The sequence below is a fragment of the Lampetra planeri genome, chromosome 13, assembly GCF_965212315.1.
Source record: "Lampetra planeri chromosome 13, kcLamPlan1.2.h2, whole genome shotgun sequence".
Taxonomy (NCBI): domain Eukaryota; kingdom Metazoa; phylum Chordata; class Hyperoartia; order Petromyzontiformes; family Petromyzontidae; genus Lampetra; species Lampetra planeri.
The window spans coordinates 7,767,307-7,784,284 of NC_136119.1; the positions used below are offsets into that span (position 1 = coordinate 7,767,307).

Below are 16,978 nucleotides of genomic sequence, written 5' to 3' on the forward strand. Positions count from 1 at the left end.
CAGCAGGAGATCAAATACTTTTACCCTCACTGTATGGTGGTCACTTAGCTGGTTTTCTCGTGCTGGTTGGCTCTGTAGGTTTGAACTTAGAAATCTATGGGAGTGTTCCGCGAGTACTCATGCCTGGCTCAGCTGCCATACATGAGTGCTACGTGCTGCTCTCGCTTCCACAGATGTGTCCTGTTTTAAATAGAGAATAATTGAAAACATGTTAACTATCTCTGTCTCTATCGAGCAAACTAGAACTGCTCAGGAATCACACGTATTCCATGGGCGACAGCAGAAAATTGGCACTGCGTTAAGTCACAAAATGTTAGTCATATCGATGCAATTATACAACTTAAACGAGTAAATTATTTGACAACCCACTAATTTCACACAATTCACTCTTTTTGGTCATGTAAATAAATTAGAACCCGCTGATACGTAAAAAATATCTGGTCTGGGCTCATGGACTCATGTGGCTTGTGAGCTGTGGTTTGGCCACCACTGGTTTTTAATACACTCACAAACACACATTGAAATGTACATATTAATGTATTTAAAAACTAGCTTGGAAATATGTATATATAACGAACTTATAATGTAAAACACGTGGATTTAATCCTCTAGCGAGTGAAACATTTGGTAAGGTGCAGTTGCCTGCAGTAATGTACATTTTTTTCCATGATACAGAGAAATATACAAAAATTACTAGACTATATTGCCCCTCACTGGTATGAGAGTGTAACAGCATGGGCACCCTCAGCCCACATGTCAGCTGTTGGTGAGCAGTGACCGCGAGAAAAACAGGCGACATGCACGGTGAGCACCAACCATTCTCATTTTTGAGAAATTGACGAGTCCTTCCTCCGTGAAGTTTGGTGTTCCCTCCTCAATGAAGGCCAGATCCGTCAGGTACATACCCACGTAGGGCACGCAAGGTGGGTCACAGCTGCACAGGGCACGCCACGTATTAGGAAAGGGTATGCGTTCGTCTTCTCCCCCCCCCCCCCCATGAATAATGCGCATGTCGCAGTGTTTTAGCGCAATCTTGGGATACGGTGGCGTTTAGATGCTTCGTTATTTCGAGATTGTGTAGTAATTAATTGTGACTGCGTCTGATCAACGGTACGGCAGTTTTATATTGCTTCAGAAGCGTAGGTGTCTCTGGATACTTTATAAAATGATGACAGGTAATAAAGTCTGATTTATAATTGAGAATAATAGCTGCTTATAATGGCAGAACAAAAGACAAAACATTTTTAGACAGACTGGGCAATAAGCTGCGGGAGGTAAATTTTGTTGTGCTGTGACCTTCACTCGACTGACCTTTTCAGTGTCTCTCGGAGATTCTTAAATCGCCCTTCAGATGAAACTATTTTCTGGAGCTTGTCGATAAGCGCCTTTGTCTGAAATTAAACATTAATATTGTTCCAAATTCATTTGGAACGGCATAAAAAGGACGGTGGTGCACAATACCTGAACCCAAGTGATTCAAAGCTCCGATGCCTACTCTGATCAAGCAACCCTTTGACTCATTACAAATATTTACAGAGAAACCATGTGATGCAAACGATTAACGAAATCAAATGTCAGCTAGTCGTAGAAGTCTTATCGGGAGGTCTCCCGTGGATATTACCTGCTTGGATACACGGGCCCAGGTTTTCTTGAGCCGGTAGACGGCACTGCGGTTGAGTGCGGATGTGATCTGCAGCACTGTGTTATAGCTGTGCAAACAGCGGCAGATGTCGGCCACTGCCACCCACTTGTCGATGGCAGCGGCTCGGGCCCCCACATCCATTCGGCTTGCAATCTCCCAGGCCACCAAGTTGCTCATCTGTGCGGAAAATTGAGTCTTTGTTAGACTTGAGGTGCACCAGACTGAGACCACCATCAAAGATTCAATCGCCTCCAGATTGTTTTTTTTATTATTTGTTTCCCTTGCCCTGAAAATTACCAACGTGGATGCCTTTACTTTTAAATGTATTATTTAAATTAATGTATTTATTAATCTTGGGATTTGTACAAGGTGGTGCATTCACATTGAAATGTGATTCAGAGCAGCTTTTTTGACCGAGGCCTGTCTCGTTCTGCAAATTGTATATAAAAAAACCTTTTATTTCCACGTTTGCGTGTCAAATAAAACCGTTATAAACAACAGAGTGCAATGTATACAATATCCATGTGCAATGACAACACGTTAGCAAAACACACACGCAAGTACCTGCAGTTTCTTTATTCTTTATAGGCGAGTAGGATTTTTCTGCTTACTTTTTGGACAAATTTTTAAATATTTTTGTCTCCGTTAACCTGCATGCCCCAAGCTTAAGGTGATCACGTGCCGCTCCCTCGTGCCATTACCTCATTAAAGTGCTTGCTTGTCCTCATGATTTTAGGCGCACGTTCGTTTTTGTCAGATTTCATCCATCCACGGTCTAAAAACTCCCTGCGACGACACGCATTTCGCATGTAATTTTCCACATGTGACATTTCCTCCTCCTCAAATAACATGGGTTTGCACATTGACAAAATGTCAAAACATCCGACGCTGTGTCGGTAGGGTGGGGGAATTGAAAGGGCAGTGTTTCATCCCTTGATTCATTGCCGCTTTTCGACAGGCAAGGGGTCAACCGATGATGTAAATGGGGGCCTGCGCTGGCCTTGTCGTCAGGGCCATGTGTCACAGAGCAAGGATGCAATGGTGCAAAAAGGATGTGTGCCAAGGAGTTAGGGCGGTGTTTGCGCACCTTTAAGTAGTAGGCAAAAATCAATTGTAAAAAAATGCGGGAGTCTGTAACAAATGAATTATTATTACTTATTGATTTTGAAGTTTAAGCCTCACTAACCCAGCAGGAAACCACGTCAGACTGCTAGCTTTGTTTTAGTGATTGCAACACTGTACGTATATTGATCGTGGGGCACAACATTAATATATTACATTAATAGTGTGTTTTATCTCTGGACACATCAGATGCAGGGCACGAACTCCGTTTCAGAATGCCTCCTTCTGACAGGCCCTGTCACCGCCTTCATTACAGTTAATGAAATTAACATCGGAAGCAGCCACTGGGCACGCAGCCCATTTCCATTTTGCAAGCACAAGAGCGACACATTTAGGTGGGCACACGAACAAAAGGCATGTTTGCATCACACAGCTACTTCTAATGTAACCTCTCTGGCTTCTCAATGTGCTGTGGATGGTTATTGCCTCGAAACTTTAACTGGCATAGCCACAATCCTTTTACGGCAGCGTGAATGAAAAAGGCGCTATTATTTGAGTTCGTTCACTGCCAACGCAGTGTCATCAATCAATGTGTTTGCTTAATATTTACGATCATCTTGACTCGATAAACACCGCAAGGCACACGATGCAAACGTAACTAAAAGATAAAATTAGGCACCACTTTTGGACCACCTCACATGAACCCCCTGTGACCCGTGCGATGGGAGGGATAATTAATTCATAAATACACATCCAGTGCGCGCGCACACAGCTGCGGTGATCTCTGGGAACCCAAGGGAGTCGATTGGAAAGGCAACTGTTAAATCAGTCTCGGTGGTATTCAAAGGTGTGAATCTAACTGTCTCTCAACAGAGGCACGTGGTAAACGCTCATATAAATAATGCCTGTGCGGTAAATGTTGAAACAGAAATTCACATTCCATAACAACGCAGCCCTTGCCTGATCCCGTCACTTTGATTGCTCTTCAGCTTTGAGCATCAGACTGAAACCCTGGTGTGCTGCACAACAACAACAATTGCACTCACTGGTACGGGATGCTTCTGAATACGAGAAAGTCCAGAAGAGTCAGTTGTTCGGCCAGCTCCAGCACGGACAGATATTCAAACTGTTCTGGCTTCATCTCCTCATTCTGAAAATTGCAAAACGTACTCCCCTGTGAATAGCAGACACGCTACTTGTTGAGGCGTATACCTTGAACACATGTCATAAAGCCCCGAGTGTTATGGTTTTATTTCATTGCATTAGTGTGCATTCTAAAACATTAATTTTTAATTCCTTTCAAATCTGTTTTCTTCTTCTGACACTTGGTGGGTATTAGCGTCTTTGATTAACTAAATGTGCCGACAGACCTACTTGTATCTATATTAGCCTTCCGCTCATTTCAAAGTTGATCGGGAAACTCATTTCTAAGAATATATGTTATTATGCATTTGAACTTGTTTTATCCGGTTGCACAAACAAGAAACAACACCGTATTTAAAGGGTACAGTACCGATGGTAACAGAATAATTTTTATCAATGCAGATCCAACAGCGTGTACACACAAGACACAGTTTTCTTACTCCATCAGCTGGGCCACAATAGCATAACGACAGAGCAAGAGAGAAAAACAAGACACTGGTGATCAATCATTGTCTCAGTCTTGAGTCTTATATCTTGTTTGAGAATATTCATATCTTAATACATGCTGACTTTTCAAAGCTAATGATCAATTCCATATTTACGATTATATGCATGGTTTATTCTATACGAATGACACAATAAGCCAATTAACTTGCTGCTGCATGGGACATATTACAGATGCAGGTCATTTCAGACTGTTATTACGGTGTGCTGACTTTCCTAATTGTGTGAGATCATACGCAGTGGCTTGTAAATGTGTTCTTTAATGAAGGTACAATTTAATCACATTCAGTTACACATAATGGTTAATTTCATCGCCATAACAAGCCATTATATTACATTTAAACTCATTTTGATTTGTGTTTTGTAGAACAAACCCCACAAATGTAAGTAAAATACAGATTATACTGTGAGTTACAATATCGGTATTCTGACCTCTTTGAAGACAATATGGCCAGTGTGGTAGAGAATGCCAAATACTCACTCGAAGGGCTTGATAGAGAGTTCTTATAGCGAAGGTACTTCCACCAGCAGTGGTGTAAGTAAGCAATTGACGGGCTGCACCTTAAACATTAACGGTGAGGAAATACTGCCCTGGCTTTCAAACAAACAAAAAAGTCATTTTATTGCCGGTGCCATATTAAGTGCAGATGAGAGTAGAGTGGTGCCAGTCTGTGTATGACTGATGGAATGACAGTTAATAGAGGGAATGCATATGCACACTAACCGTGAGTGAGACTTTTTCCAGAGTCAGCTGACCGTCGTCTGCCTCTTCTGTCATTAGGGCCCTGCACACGACAGCAGTGGCAGCTTTAAAATGAAAACCGCGAATTAAACATGAAGCAGCAAATACAAGCAAACGCTCTTTTGAATGTCAAGAATGCGTTGCGTCACAGCTGAGAACAATACCGCCCCCGGTTCTGACCTTAGAATGTTGTTTGCGGCTTTTCTCTCCTGAAGCAACAGCTCTGGATCACGCATTATGTCCTCTAGAAATCCAATCACCGTGGCTTTCAGTTTACTATCCAATTCAAAATCCTAAAAGAGAGAGGAAAAATGCAATGGCTTGCCTTGAATCTAAAAATAAACTACATTGTGCGAGGCACCATTCTTCTACCAATGCAGCAGCAGCAGCGGCAGGATATTTATCTATACACATTCCGTCGTATATTGGAATATAACTAGCAATGGTCTCTGCCTCTTTCAATTGACGTTAAATAGAAATGATGTCTCGAGCGCAATGCCAGTGTTTTATTGCTCGAGGGAAGGGACATTATGGAGGTGGTAAATGATGGCGATTTGTTCGGTGTTTCATTTGTACCGTACACTGTGACGGGGGGGGGGGAGGGGGGTAATACATTACCTCAGTTGCTGTAAAAGGGGAATGATGTTGTAAAGTAATTTATAAACTCCGCGCACTGCTCCAAGTATGATATGTGGCACAGTGAAGCATTTATTTATTTTTTAACTGTGAAGAGTTTGAGATGAATGCGGTAAGTGGTGGTCATATTTAGCCACTGCAAGATCGTGCAGCATGGAATGCCTTCTTGGCGACGGATTGGAGGGTTTAATTGAAACAGTTGAACGCAATTTTTTGCAAAGTAAACAAATGGAGTGTGTCTGCCTTATTGATGGCTAGCAGTGGTTAATAAATCCATTAGATCCAATGCAGCACATTTAAAAAGCCTCGGTCGACATTAATCTCATTGCATATAATTTGTATTACAGCTTTCAATAAAAATGAAAAATGACATACTTGAAATAAAAATTGTAAAAATGTGTTTTAGAGCAGCCATATCCATTTGTTTACATTGTGTGACTAGCTTATCTGTTAATGACCATGGCAAAATGTGGCAAAACACCTGAGGCATATAGCTCGATCCCTGTGAGGAAAAAATAAACCCATGTGGGCCAGTCATCCATATGGTGTCTGGTCTGAATAAATAACACTTAAAAAAACCCAGTAATGATGTTGATGTTGTTCAAACTATGACCTAACAAAAACAGCAAATATTTATGCAATATTAATATTGTAAATATTCATTAAGAGTATATAAAATAATCATGAACAACTGGCCATGCTATTGTGATTGTCATAATACGCTCCGAATAGACAGACCCCAAACCGCAAACTTGTACCTGGTATCCGGGAAGTTAAACAAATCTGTTCATACACATTCACCAACCGGATTAAAGGATTCACCCCCCTCCCCCAATTTCACTTTAAAAGATGAGAGTGGGGGGGGGTGCATCTTATAATCTGGAGGATATGGAACATCTCTGTTTCGTGACTTTCCTCATTTCGAGCAGTGCTTCACAAACCTGCGAATGCTTGAAAACCCAGTGACGCATCACATTCAAGACACGATTCTTGGCAGCCCGTCGGATCGCAAACTCCTTGTCCAAGGTTTGCTGGTCTGTTAAATAAACACCCGCATGTCCGTCCATGCAATGGGCTGTTGCACATTTTACACGATGGCACACCACTTAGTAGTCATACCGTGTTGGTGTGAGTCCTTGTAAATGTGCCCGTTGGATAATTAAAATGGTGATTTTAAGCATAATTGTGCTATGAAGGACCATTGCCCCAAATGTTGACTATTATATATATATTTTCTTTTTAAGGCAGTGTTTACTGACAAAGGTATTCAAGTTTTTTTGTGAGGATTATTGGGTCTCTCAGGAATAAAAAAAAACCCCACAATGACTGATGGTGACCCCCAGTGCTGCTGTTACGTGGCGTGCATATGAAATGTGTGGATCCTTCAGTGACTATACCGACATTGACTGAATAAATTAAATATAGGTTTTTTTTATTTTCTTCCACCAAACAGAAAGTGAGGGTTGAAGCCTTGGATGCTTAGCATTGCTAATGAGTAGTATTATTTGCCAGGTATACGACGATTAGTGTCAGCTGGACCTGTCTATGTCAGTGATCCATACAAAATATATTTGTACACGGCACCCCGCATCCAGTATGCCCTGGGGCTTATGGCTGTGGCTACTCGTCACATGCCCACTCCAGTCTTAACAATGACTCGGAACAGATTCTGTGAGAAATGAAGCTCTGCAGGTATGTATTTTCTCTTGGTATAAACTATAGAAAGCTAGCCAATGGGTGAACTGGTTTTTAGAGATGGACATTATCCTTTTGTCAATTAAAAGTATCACTTCCAAGTTTAAATGGTCTTCATGAACACCATGTAAACAATTATACATGATGAGTAGTGCACACAAAAGATGATAATCGAAAATCTCATTAGTTTGGGCAATTTCATATCTCATTATCTTGACATTTTGATCAGCAATATTCCACATTTACACTTTTTTTATCACCACTCATAACATTAGAGTTTTTGGTCACGGTTCATGCAATTTTAAAAGCATTACTTGAAGGACTTAATTAAAACTGTTGAGAAAAGTAAGGGCGCTTGGGCAGTAGATGTCACTCGAAGGGATGCTGGCCCGTGGTGAAGAAGATTGACGGACTGGCGGGGAAGGAATAGAATGTGCTCGCGAGAACGACCACCGAATAGAGATGGAGCGATGAAATCAGCTCGCGTGCAGGTGCAAGGTGGATTATTTACATTGCGCGATTATGAGCGATGATGGCATTTGCTCGTGGAGACCTTAATCCGGCAACAGATTGATCGTGGATGATGATGACGACGATGAATGGTGAACTGAGCTGGCTCCCGGTTAACCTGAAGCTGTCCATCGCTACGAAGCCACCGCCGCCGCTAACACCGAGCCCGTGACTTTTACCAACGGGGGCGAGAGTGAGAGACGGTGGGTGGGTGATTCATTTGATTTATTTTTGCTGCTGTTGTCGAGCACCGTTGAGCGAGTGCCTGCGCAGGCGCTCCTCGTGCGTGGGGGGTCCCGCGAGGCCGTCGTGGGCCGGGCTGCCGTGGTTTGCGCCGGCCGTGGCGATGGCGAAGGCGGACACCGCCGTCACGGAGCGCAGGTGGTTGTCGACCTCGCGCGAGCTGGCCGCCACCACGCCCGAGCCCGTCACCCCGCTGTTCAGGTGCAGCAGCGAGATGTCTGCGGCGTGGGGCAGGTGGGAGCGGGGCAAGTGGGAGGGGAAGGGGCCGTCCGTTACGGAACGCCGAGGCCGGGCACCCCGCGGGCGAGGAACGCGGCCGCCGCTGAACGAGAGGGGCCACGAGCTCCTTCTTGTCAACGCGCCGGGCCTCTTCGGAGACCGTCCATCGGGCCCCCATCGTCTTCCCCGCCACTGACACAGTTGGCTCACGTGACTGCCCTGCTTGTGACGTCGTTGCAATGCTGTGTCCTTCAGTAAAGCAGGGATCGGAGAGTTTTTCTGCTCACTTTGAATAGGTCATCGCGCAAGACGACTGGCCGGTGTGGACGAGGAGGGCAAATGCCCTCGAGAGGGGACTCTAGAGGGTATTTTGCCAGCAGTGGCATGAGCAAGACATTTCAGGGCTGCACCTTTACCTTTTAGCTTCTAACAAAAAGTATGAATAAAAGAGACAATTTGTTTCATGTTTGTCGCTATTTCCTGGATGTGGCTAGAAATGCAGTGCTTTTAAGACAGGGTTGGCTGATGACTAAATAGATTAAGGCGAGCCAACAGGCTTTGACAGAGGCATTATCTGTTTGCGAATTAAATAGTGTTTACTTTAAATGTAGCCTTCATTAGCACACACTGACAATAGAGGGAGCATGAAAAAATGGAAACAATATTTGTTGACGGTTTCTGCTCTCTGCTGGATGTGCTGGTGCATAAGCAATTGCAATGCTTTGAATATTTGGTTGATGGATCTCAAAGAGATCTGCACATGCGGGAAATACCCACACGCAGGCATCATTCATGTTCCTTACACACTCAACAAGGAATTGACCACACAACCTCAAACAGGATCCTCCTGGATAAGTATGTAGGCTGTATAAGTAGAACTTGATCATAATTCTACTGTATTTGTATTATTATGGCCAATTCCTATATGCAAACAGTTCACACAAAACGCATATCAATGACCTATTTGGTGGGCTCAGGGTGTTTGATTTATTGCACTTTAGAACTTGATATCAAAATGCATGAAGCTTGATGTGTCAGTAATATATATGCTGTTGCATCTTTATTGCATGCAGACTGTTTGGTTCAATTTATTTGAATCCCCCACAGCGGCATCAGTGGTAAAAGTGACCTACTGAGATATTGGATGTGCCTGCATGTTTATGCAGTGCAGAGGGAACGAGTAAGACAATGTAAATCAGCACCACCTCTAATAATGTATAGGAATTCATGCCCAGACCATATTGATACATGGATTACTGAGCAATGATTGATTTCCTTACAGGTGTAGATTGTGCGCTTTACTGTGATCGAACATCTTGTTATCGAACAAGTTAATTCCATTAAATTATGCACTAACAAATTAAGGATTTATAAGATGATTCGGACACCACTAGGAATGAAAAATAGTCCATCTTCTCACGTTACTCTATTTAATATTAACGTTTATTTTTTTGCATATCTGAACAACGCAGCCGACACGTGCAGGAGGGTAATGTGTGTGTACTGCCCAACTCTTCCTCCAACACGTCTGGCCAGTGTGGAAGAGAAGGCCAAATACCCACTGCAGGGGCTCTCTCGAGCTCCCTCTAGCGGAGGCCCTTCTGACAGCAGTGGTGAGAGCACAGACATTGCAGGGCTGCACCTTAAGTGTATCTCTACGATGTGTCTCACATCTGGTGTGTCACTGGTACATTTGCCATGAATGAATATCCAGCAGGTGCATGGGAGTGCCGTGGAGTCTCACCTGCCGAGAGGCAGTACAGGTGCCGTGGTGTCTCACCTGCCCAGAGGCAGTAGAGATACCGTGGTATCTCACCTGCCGAGAGGCAGTACAGGTGCCGTGGTGTCTCACCTGCCGAGAGGCAGTACAGGTGCCGTGGTGTCTCACCTGCCGAGAGGCAGTACAGGTGCCGCGGTGTTTCACCTGCCGAGAGGCAGTACAGGTGCCGTGGTGTCTCACCTGCCCAGAGGCAGTACAGGTGCCGCAGTGTCTCACCTGCCGAGAGGCAGTACAGGTGCCGTGGGCTCGCTGGGGATCTCGTGGGAGACTCTGCAGCTTTGGCAGTGTCGCTTAATTCTACTCCAGGTCGTCCCAACAGCCCCGCACTCATCGCTTTACACCCCACGCAGTGCACACACACACACGAGATCACACATACGTACCCATAAGCACGCACTGACACTCACATGACATAAACGCACACAAGGCACGAATTAAAATGAGACGTAACCACACGGGAAGGATTAAGAAGTTGATATATGTATGCTGTAATGTAGACGTTTGTTTTACTTAAATGTGTATTCAGACAGAATTAAACAGCCACACATTAATGTGTTTAAATTTCCCACACGTATAATCATTTCCATTCACAAAATAAAAATTCACCACAGAAAAAAATGCAATTATTTTTAAAGCTAAAAGTGTCATTGGCGTTGAGATGATTTGCCTAAGCTAACTTGTGCAAAAGTATATTGTACATACAAATCAAGAATGTACATACCATAATTCATAATTATTATTAAAATATTTGTTATCAGGCAGTTGGCATCACTCTCCCGGCCAACATTGAGCCATTATGCAGTCCAAGAAAGACATTTCAGAACCCAGTGATGTGTTTCTTGGTATGTCAGCCCCATCATTACCACATTACAACTATAGGCCCTTAACTATCCACACACACAAAACAGCAGATGCCCCACGGATAAATCGGTCCCTGCCATAGCAGTGTAGAATTTACACCACTGGTTCATTAAATTTCAAAGCATCACAGTTAGTGAGCTCAGTCACTAAAGACCCAAAATTCAAAGCGGTCAGCAACATACAGCACGATTGAAGATGTTTTAATGAGAGTTCATGTATCCTCTAATCACCAAACAGTGTAAAGAACGACGCACACCAACCTTGTGCCCGAAGTCAACAAATAATGACGACAATTTCTATAGCTCCATAACATGGCAAGCCATTACACAAATCAGCTCACACACACACACACCGACTGAATTATTAGACAAAGCCCCAAATTTTGCTTAAAAATTCCGTGGGGAAAAGTGCATTTAATAATTTTCAGAGTTCAGGTAACATATTTCTTGAATTGAGCAAGGCTGTAAGACAGACACGCTGACTCCCAAAACTCTTGTTTAGATTCCAGGGAGAGCCAGGTACTGGGACCCCCATCGTAACACCGCCCCCAACCCAACCGACCCCACCCACCTCCAACCTCCTCACCATCTCATCCACTAACCGTGTCTGAAGCTCTTCTTGAGGAGGCTCTCTGCCTCCACTGGGCCTTTGTCCCCGCTTCCCTCCTCCAAGATGCCCACCGTGGTGAGATCCAAAGGCGACGGTGCATGTGCCGGCGAGGGCACGGAGGCTGGAGGCACCGCGACTGCGCCGTGAGAGTCGGCTGCGCCAGCCAGGGACAAGTCGAGCGCCTGGAAGCCGCCGCCGCCGCTGCCGATGGTCGGCACGGTGCCCAGCGGCGAGTGGCGGCTCCGCACCGGCGAGGAGGCCACGAGCGGAGTGGAGGGGAGGCTGCGCAGAGGCTTGGGCGAGCGCGTCGGTTCGTTGCAGCCTAGCCGGCCTCCCGACGAGTTGGCAAAGAACAATTCCAGAGAGCTGAGGACGTTGCGAAGGGGGAATGAGAGCAGATATACCCTGAGGATGTATGTTGGCTCCGGACAGTGGCAACGCCAGCGATATTCGAACAAAACGTATGGCCCCAAGCAGCGAGAGGGGCCCTGTATTCGGGAAAGATGAGCACAACAAGTTCACCTCTGTATCTTGTCGGCGGCTATATTCTCTGATTTCACGACATTTGTCTCTTATCTACGCCTCAATCATTTCACGACATTTATATCCCGTTTGTCATCTCATTTGGAGTTTGTAAATTGAAAAGAGTAGGCGGGCAAAAACATTTTTTCTGCTCTGGGCTCTCAATGGGATAGCACCACCACTGACCCTTAAGCTACGAACATATCTAAATAAGTAACGTGAAAAATTGAGGATTCATACATAAATGCATTTTAGCAGACTTTATAAACACAGCATTGCAAAATTTGACAACCACGTGAACTCTCAAAGCCTTGGCAGACCACTAATTTTTTTTTTACCTCCAGAAAACCACAGCTCAGAGAGAGATTCACTTTATAATCTGCGATTTCACCGCACGCATGTTGCTCAACAGTTGGGAATGCGAGATTTCGATTTAAAGCTTTCGTGACTGCAGGGATTCATCTTCTTGGTTCTTTCTGTAAAGTCACGTAGAAGGGAAATAATAAAATAATAAAAATAAAACATAATAAAATAAAATTCTCACGACGTTTCGGCCACAACGCAAGCAGCCGTCCTCAGGTGAAGAACAGGTCTGTCGGAAAGACAGTGTCTGACAGACCTGTTCTTCACCTGAGGACGGCTGCTTGCGTTGTGGCCGAAACGTCGTGAGAATTATTTAATTATGTTTTATTTTTATTATTTTATTATTTCCCTTCTACGTGACTTTACCGAAAGAACCAAGAAGATGAATGCGAGATTTGTTTGCACAGGGCCCACCGTGGGGAGATGGCCTTGAGAGGCCAGCGGTAGATGTCCATGAGCTTCTCCAGCACGGCCTGGGCTGTGGTGAACACGCGGTACGTGTGCAGGAAGGTGTTGAGGAAGTCGATGCTAAGGAAGCGTAGATCCGTGAGCCGCTCCAGCAGCTTTTCCACGCTCGAATAGCGGATGTGAGGCACCTTGCAGGAATTCAGCGTCTTGCTGAATCGGATGTCGACATCGTCCAAATACAGCGTGGTGTCTGACCTTCATGATGAGGCACGGCGAAGACAGGGACAAACGTCACACGCGTCATGTATTGCGACGTTCGGACGAGGAGAAGCTCTCTGATGCGTGTTCCAGTTGCATCCTGTTTGACTGTCTGTGGGAAGTCGCGAGAAATAGCGTTCGCTAAATAAATCGTGTGTTTTTCGGCACAATGTCTGACGTTTCGCTCCACGTGCTGGGAACATCCTCTGGAACTGAATGGAGCAGCTCACCTACTCAATTCGAGAGTTGCCGGCTGCTGCTGGTGTTTGATATGGGCCAGCCGATGTCAATTGTTAGCTTTAATGCACGGTACAACCAGAAAATAATTATAGAGCGATATGGCACAAACGCGAAATCCTAGGCAGTAATATTAGGATATCGCCCCAACAAAGTTGGCTCGTTTTAGTTTCATATATTAACAAGAATAAATGAACGTAGTTAATTTTAACTTTTTTGCTGACATAGAGGCTATCGTTTTAAGGTGTGTTTTTTTTTGTATATTTACACATATATCATACACCTAACATCGAGAAAATGTTGATATCTTTTTTTACTTACAAATACTATTCCTGGAATTTGTATGAAGTAATACAAATAGAATGATCGCAGGCTTGTGTGGGTTTTACAATGAAAAAAATATCTATTTAATGTAAACTTGATTATTTATGAATAAATATGTATTAACAAATAAATAATGTCTTACTTTATGACCGGTGGAACCGTCACTTTGGAGCTGTCTTCAAATACGTTCATCATCAGCCCGTTGCAACGGATGTTGTCGATGCACTGAAAGAAGACACGTTTAATCAACGGATGGTATTCCATTCACAAAATATAGAAACGAAATCCACATCCAGAGAAGCCTCATTTGCCACAGTCGCCAGTCATTTCGAATTTTTATAATAAGTTTCAATGTGCGTGACTGAACAAAAACACAACACATATTTACTTCAAACTCATTAATTTGATAGCGTTCCTGTCTAATTTGGCATAACGTTTATAACGGAGAGTGTTCGGGTTACTATTAGACCTAGGGGTATGATGTTTGACATTATCCCCAGAGATAGTGTTGCTGCCAGTTACATTAACCAACAACACTTGACAGATGTGTCATTATTTAGCAACATTTCTAAGCATGGCTCTAACATATCTCTGAAAAAACCATCGCCATATCTCTAACTCCAAGACTAAACCCGAAGCCTTATCCAAACCCTCAATCCCGATTGATAATTTCCAGTGAATCATTTGTGGTCCTCCATCACCGCCAGGGTTGCGACCTGTCCCGGTTTTCCCAAAACATCCTGAGGTAGCTGTCCTGGGAAACCCGCAAGTCTTCCCATGACATTTAAACCTAATTTGATTGTCAGTTGCGTCATAATAATAATGACACATCACTCAAGGCAATACCTCTGCATGCATGTCTCCCCATCTTACGGCATTGTGAGAGATTCCTCCTAGATCAGCGGTGGCAACCGTAATTGCAGCTTACAGCACCGCACCAACGCGGCATCGTCCCGCGGGCAAGAGGTCATGAGCACCGCGGGCGAGGCGAGAGTGACCTTCTTCACCTGGCTAATGTCGCTGGTCCAGGCCGCTTTCTCTTGGCGAGAGGAGGCCAGGAGCACCACCGTGAAGGCCGCCGCATCCTTGGGCTCTACGGCCACCTTGAAATCCAGGTGTTCGATGTCTGAGCTGATTGTGCTCTTTGCTGCAGCAACAGAATTCAGAAGTTCCGCATTTAATGTTCCCTCGCGATTTCATCGACAAGCCCTCGTTAATGCGAATGGACGCACGTAGGTTTGGTGAACTTCCTTCGCGCCGTGCGTGGCCAACCGTGCGAATCAGAGGTGCAGAAATGGACATATGAGGCAACAAGATTGGAAGAGGAGGCCAAATACGCTCTATGGGAGGCATCGGCAGGTAACTACAGGGATGCAACTTAAACAAACTGTCGTAAGGCAACACTAAATATTAATACTCCACCAAATTTGTGTTTTACGCTTTCACAGCTGTACAAATGTACCCAACATCACTCTTCTTTCTTTCCCCCTTGGATCAGCGATCATATGAAGTGTTTAAATGTACGTATTATGTTGAACTTCTTTTGCATCATACGTAGCCAACCATGCTAATCACAGGTGTGGGTGAAAGACAACAACACAACACCCTCAACAAAAGGGTTCGCGAAACAATATTTTGAATAGAGCATAGCGTGTTGCTGCGAACGAGTCTGCCATTTGACATGAACAAGCACTGACAAATATTGATGAATGCAACGGGGAGAACAGCATACATACACGTGACACACACACGATCCACATACAACAACAACAACCGCCATTCACTACTAAGTGGCGGTGCCATCACCACGACCCTTGTGCCAGGCTATGTGCACCTTGAGGCCACGTGAAGTGTCGAACGCCCGCTGGCAGGGGTCACGGGGCAGACCCAGATGCCACAGGTCAACTGACTGAGACGACTGGCTGATGCACCACCTGTGCCCCCTATTGTGCCAACCTGCTGGGCTCTAGCCACCCGGTGCTCTGCTCGTTGTTGTGAGTATGGCTCCTCCGCCCTCCCTTGTTGTTGGAGGGCGAATGCCTCCAACTGCCCAGTAGCGTCCTTCACGAGCCTCCTCCACAGAGGCCGATCTTGACACCGCTGGTACCAGTCATTGGCAAGTCCACTCAACTCCACATCCTTCTGTACCACATCACTCCATCTCTTCTCTAGCCTGTGCCACGCCCGTTTCGACCCGGCCGAACAAAAGTTGTTTAGGCATGCGGTGGCTGGGCATGTGGGCTACGTGACCCAGCTAACGCAGCCTTGCCTGCCAGAGGAGCTCACTGATGGGACTTTGTCCAGATCTTTCAAAGATTTGTGAGCTCCTCACACAATCCAGCCTGGTTAAACCCAGGATGGATCGTAGGCAGGCCAGCCTAAATATTTCTAACCAGCGAAGATGTTCCATTAGAGGGGTCCACGTTTCGCAAGCATAGAGAAGGGAGAGAATGACTGTGACCGAGAAGACCTGAAGCTTCGTGCGGAGCAACAGACCAGGTAGCTTCCACACAGCGTTACGCAACTGATGAAAAGATAATGTTGCTCGACTGATTCGGAGTGAGACCTCTGCTGTTAACCCGGAGCCGGTCTTAAGCACACTGCCCAGGTATGGGAAACTCTCCACTCTCTCCACAACTGCCCTATCACCAATTAGGAGTTATGGGGGTGGTGTGTCCGATGGTACAAAATACCCAGGCAGGTGCTTAGTTTTGGTGGGGCTGATGGTAAGGCCCCAACTCTTAGTGGCAAGCTCCAGGTTCAGCAGCAGCGCCTCCAACTCCTCCTCTGAGTGATGTTAAATAATCTGGGAGCCAGAGGACATCCCCGTCGCACCCCAAAGTGTACAGGGAATGGCTCCGACTCCCGCCCACGTAGTTTTACCCAGGCCCGCTCACCATCATGAAGGTCCTTATTGGTCGTTAGCAGAGGGTCAGGGAATCCGAAAGCACGACTAACTACCCAGAGCCCAGGCCTACTGATGGTATCATAGGCCTTGACCAGGTCAATAAAGCAGAGATGTAGGTCTTGTTGGAATTCCCTACACCTCTGCTGTAGCAGACGGACAGAAAATATGGCATCTGTGCAGGACCGCCCTTTCCTGAAACCGCATTGGGGATCATACACATACATACACATGACACACACACACACGATACACATACATACACATGACACACACACACGACACACATATATACACATGACACACACACACAAT

General features: G+C 45.1%; 1 protein-coding gene across 1 annotated transcript in view; it reads right to left on the minus strand.

Annotated features, from left to right (window-relative positions):
• The window catches only part of LOC144722023 (ras-specific guanine nucleotide-releasing factor 2-like), an 85,319-nt gene that overhangs the window by 3,623 nt on the left and 64,718 nt on the right, over positions 1 to 16,978 (minus strand). The window contains exons 12-25 of the mRNA XM_078600086.1: positions 14,766 to 14,905; positions 13,901 to 13,983; positions 12,946 to 13,194; positions 11,639 to 12,012; positions 10,393 to 10,509; positions 8,186 to 8,395; positions 6,671 to 6,765; positions 5,274 to 5,386; positions 5,076 to 5,136; positions 3,751 to 3,878; positions 2,344 to 2,428; positions 1,622 to 1,819; positions 1,312 to 1,391; positions 817 to 934 (exon numbers count right to left, since the gene is read on the minus strand). Of these exons, the coding sequence (XP_078456212.1) occupies positions 817 to 934; positions 1,312 to 1,391; positions 1,622 to 1,819; positions 2,344 to 2,428; positions 3,751 to 3,878; positions 5,076 to 5,136; positions 5,274 to 5,386; positions 6,671 to 6,765; positions 8,186 to 8,395; positions 10,393 to 10,509; positions 11,639 to 12,012; positions 12,946 to 13,194; positions 13,901 to 13,983; positions 14,766 to 14,905 (2,051 nt within the window). The remainder of the gene's footprint in view (positions 1 to 816; positions 935 to 1,311; positions 1,392 to 1,621; positions 1,820 to 2,343; positions 2,429 to 3,750; positions 3,879 to 5,075; positions 5,137 to 5,273; positions 5,387 to 6,670; positions 6,766 to 8,185; positions 8,396 to 10,392; positions 10,510 to 11,638; positions 12,013 to 12,945; positions 13,195 to 13,900; positions 13,984 to 14,765; positions 14,906 to 16,978) is intronic.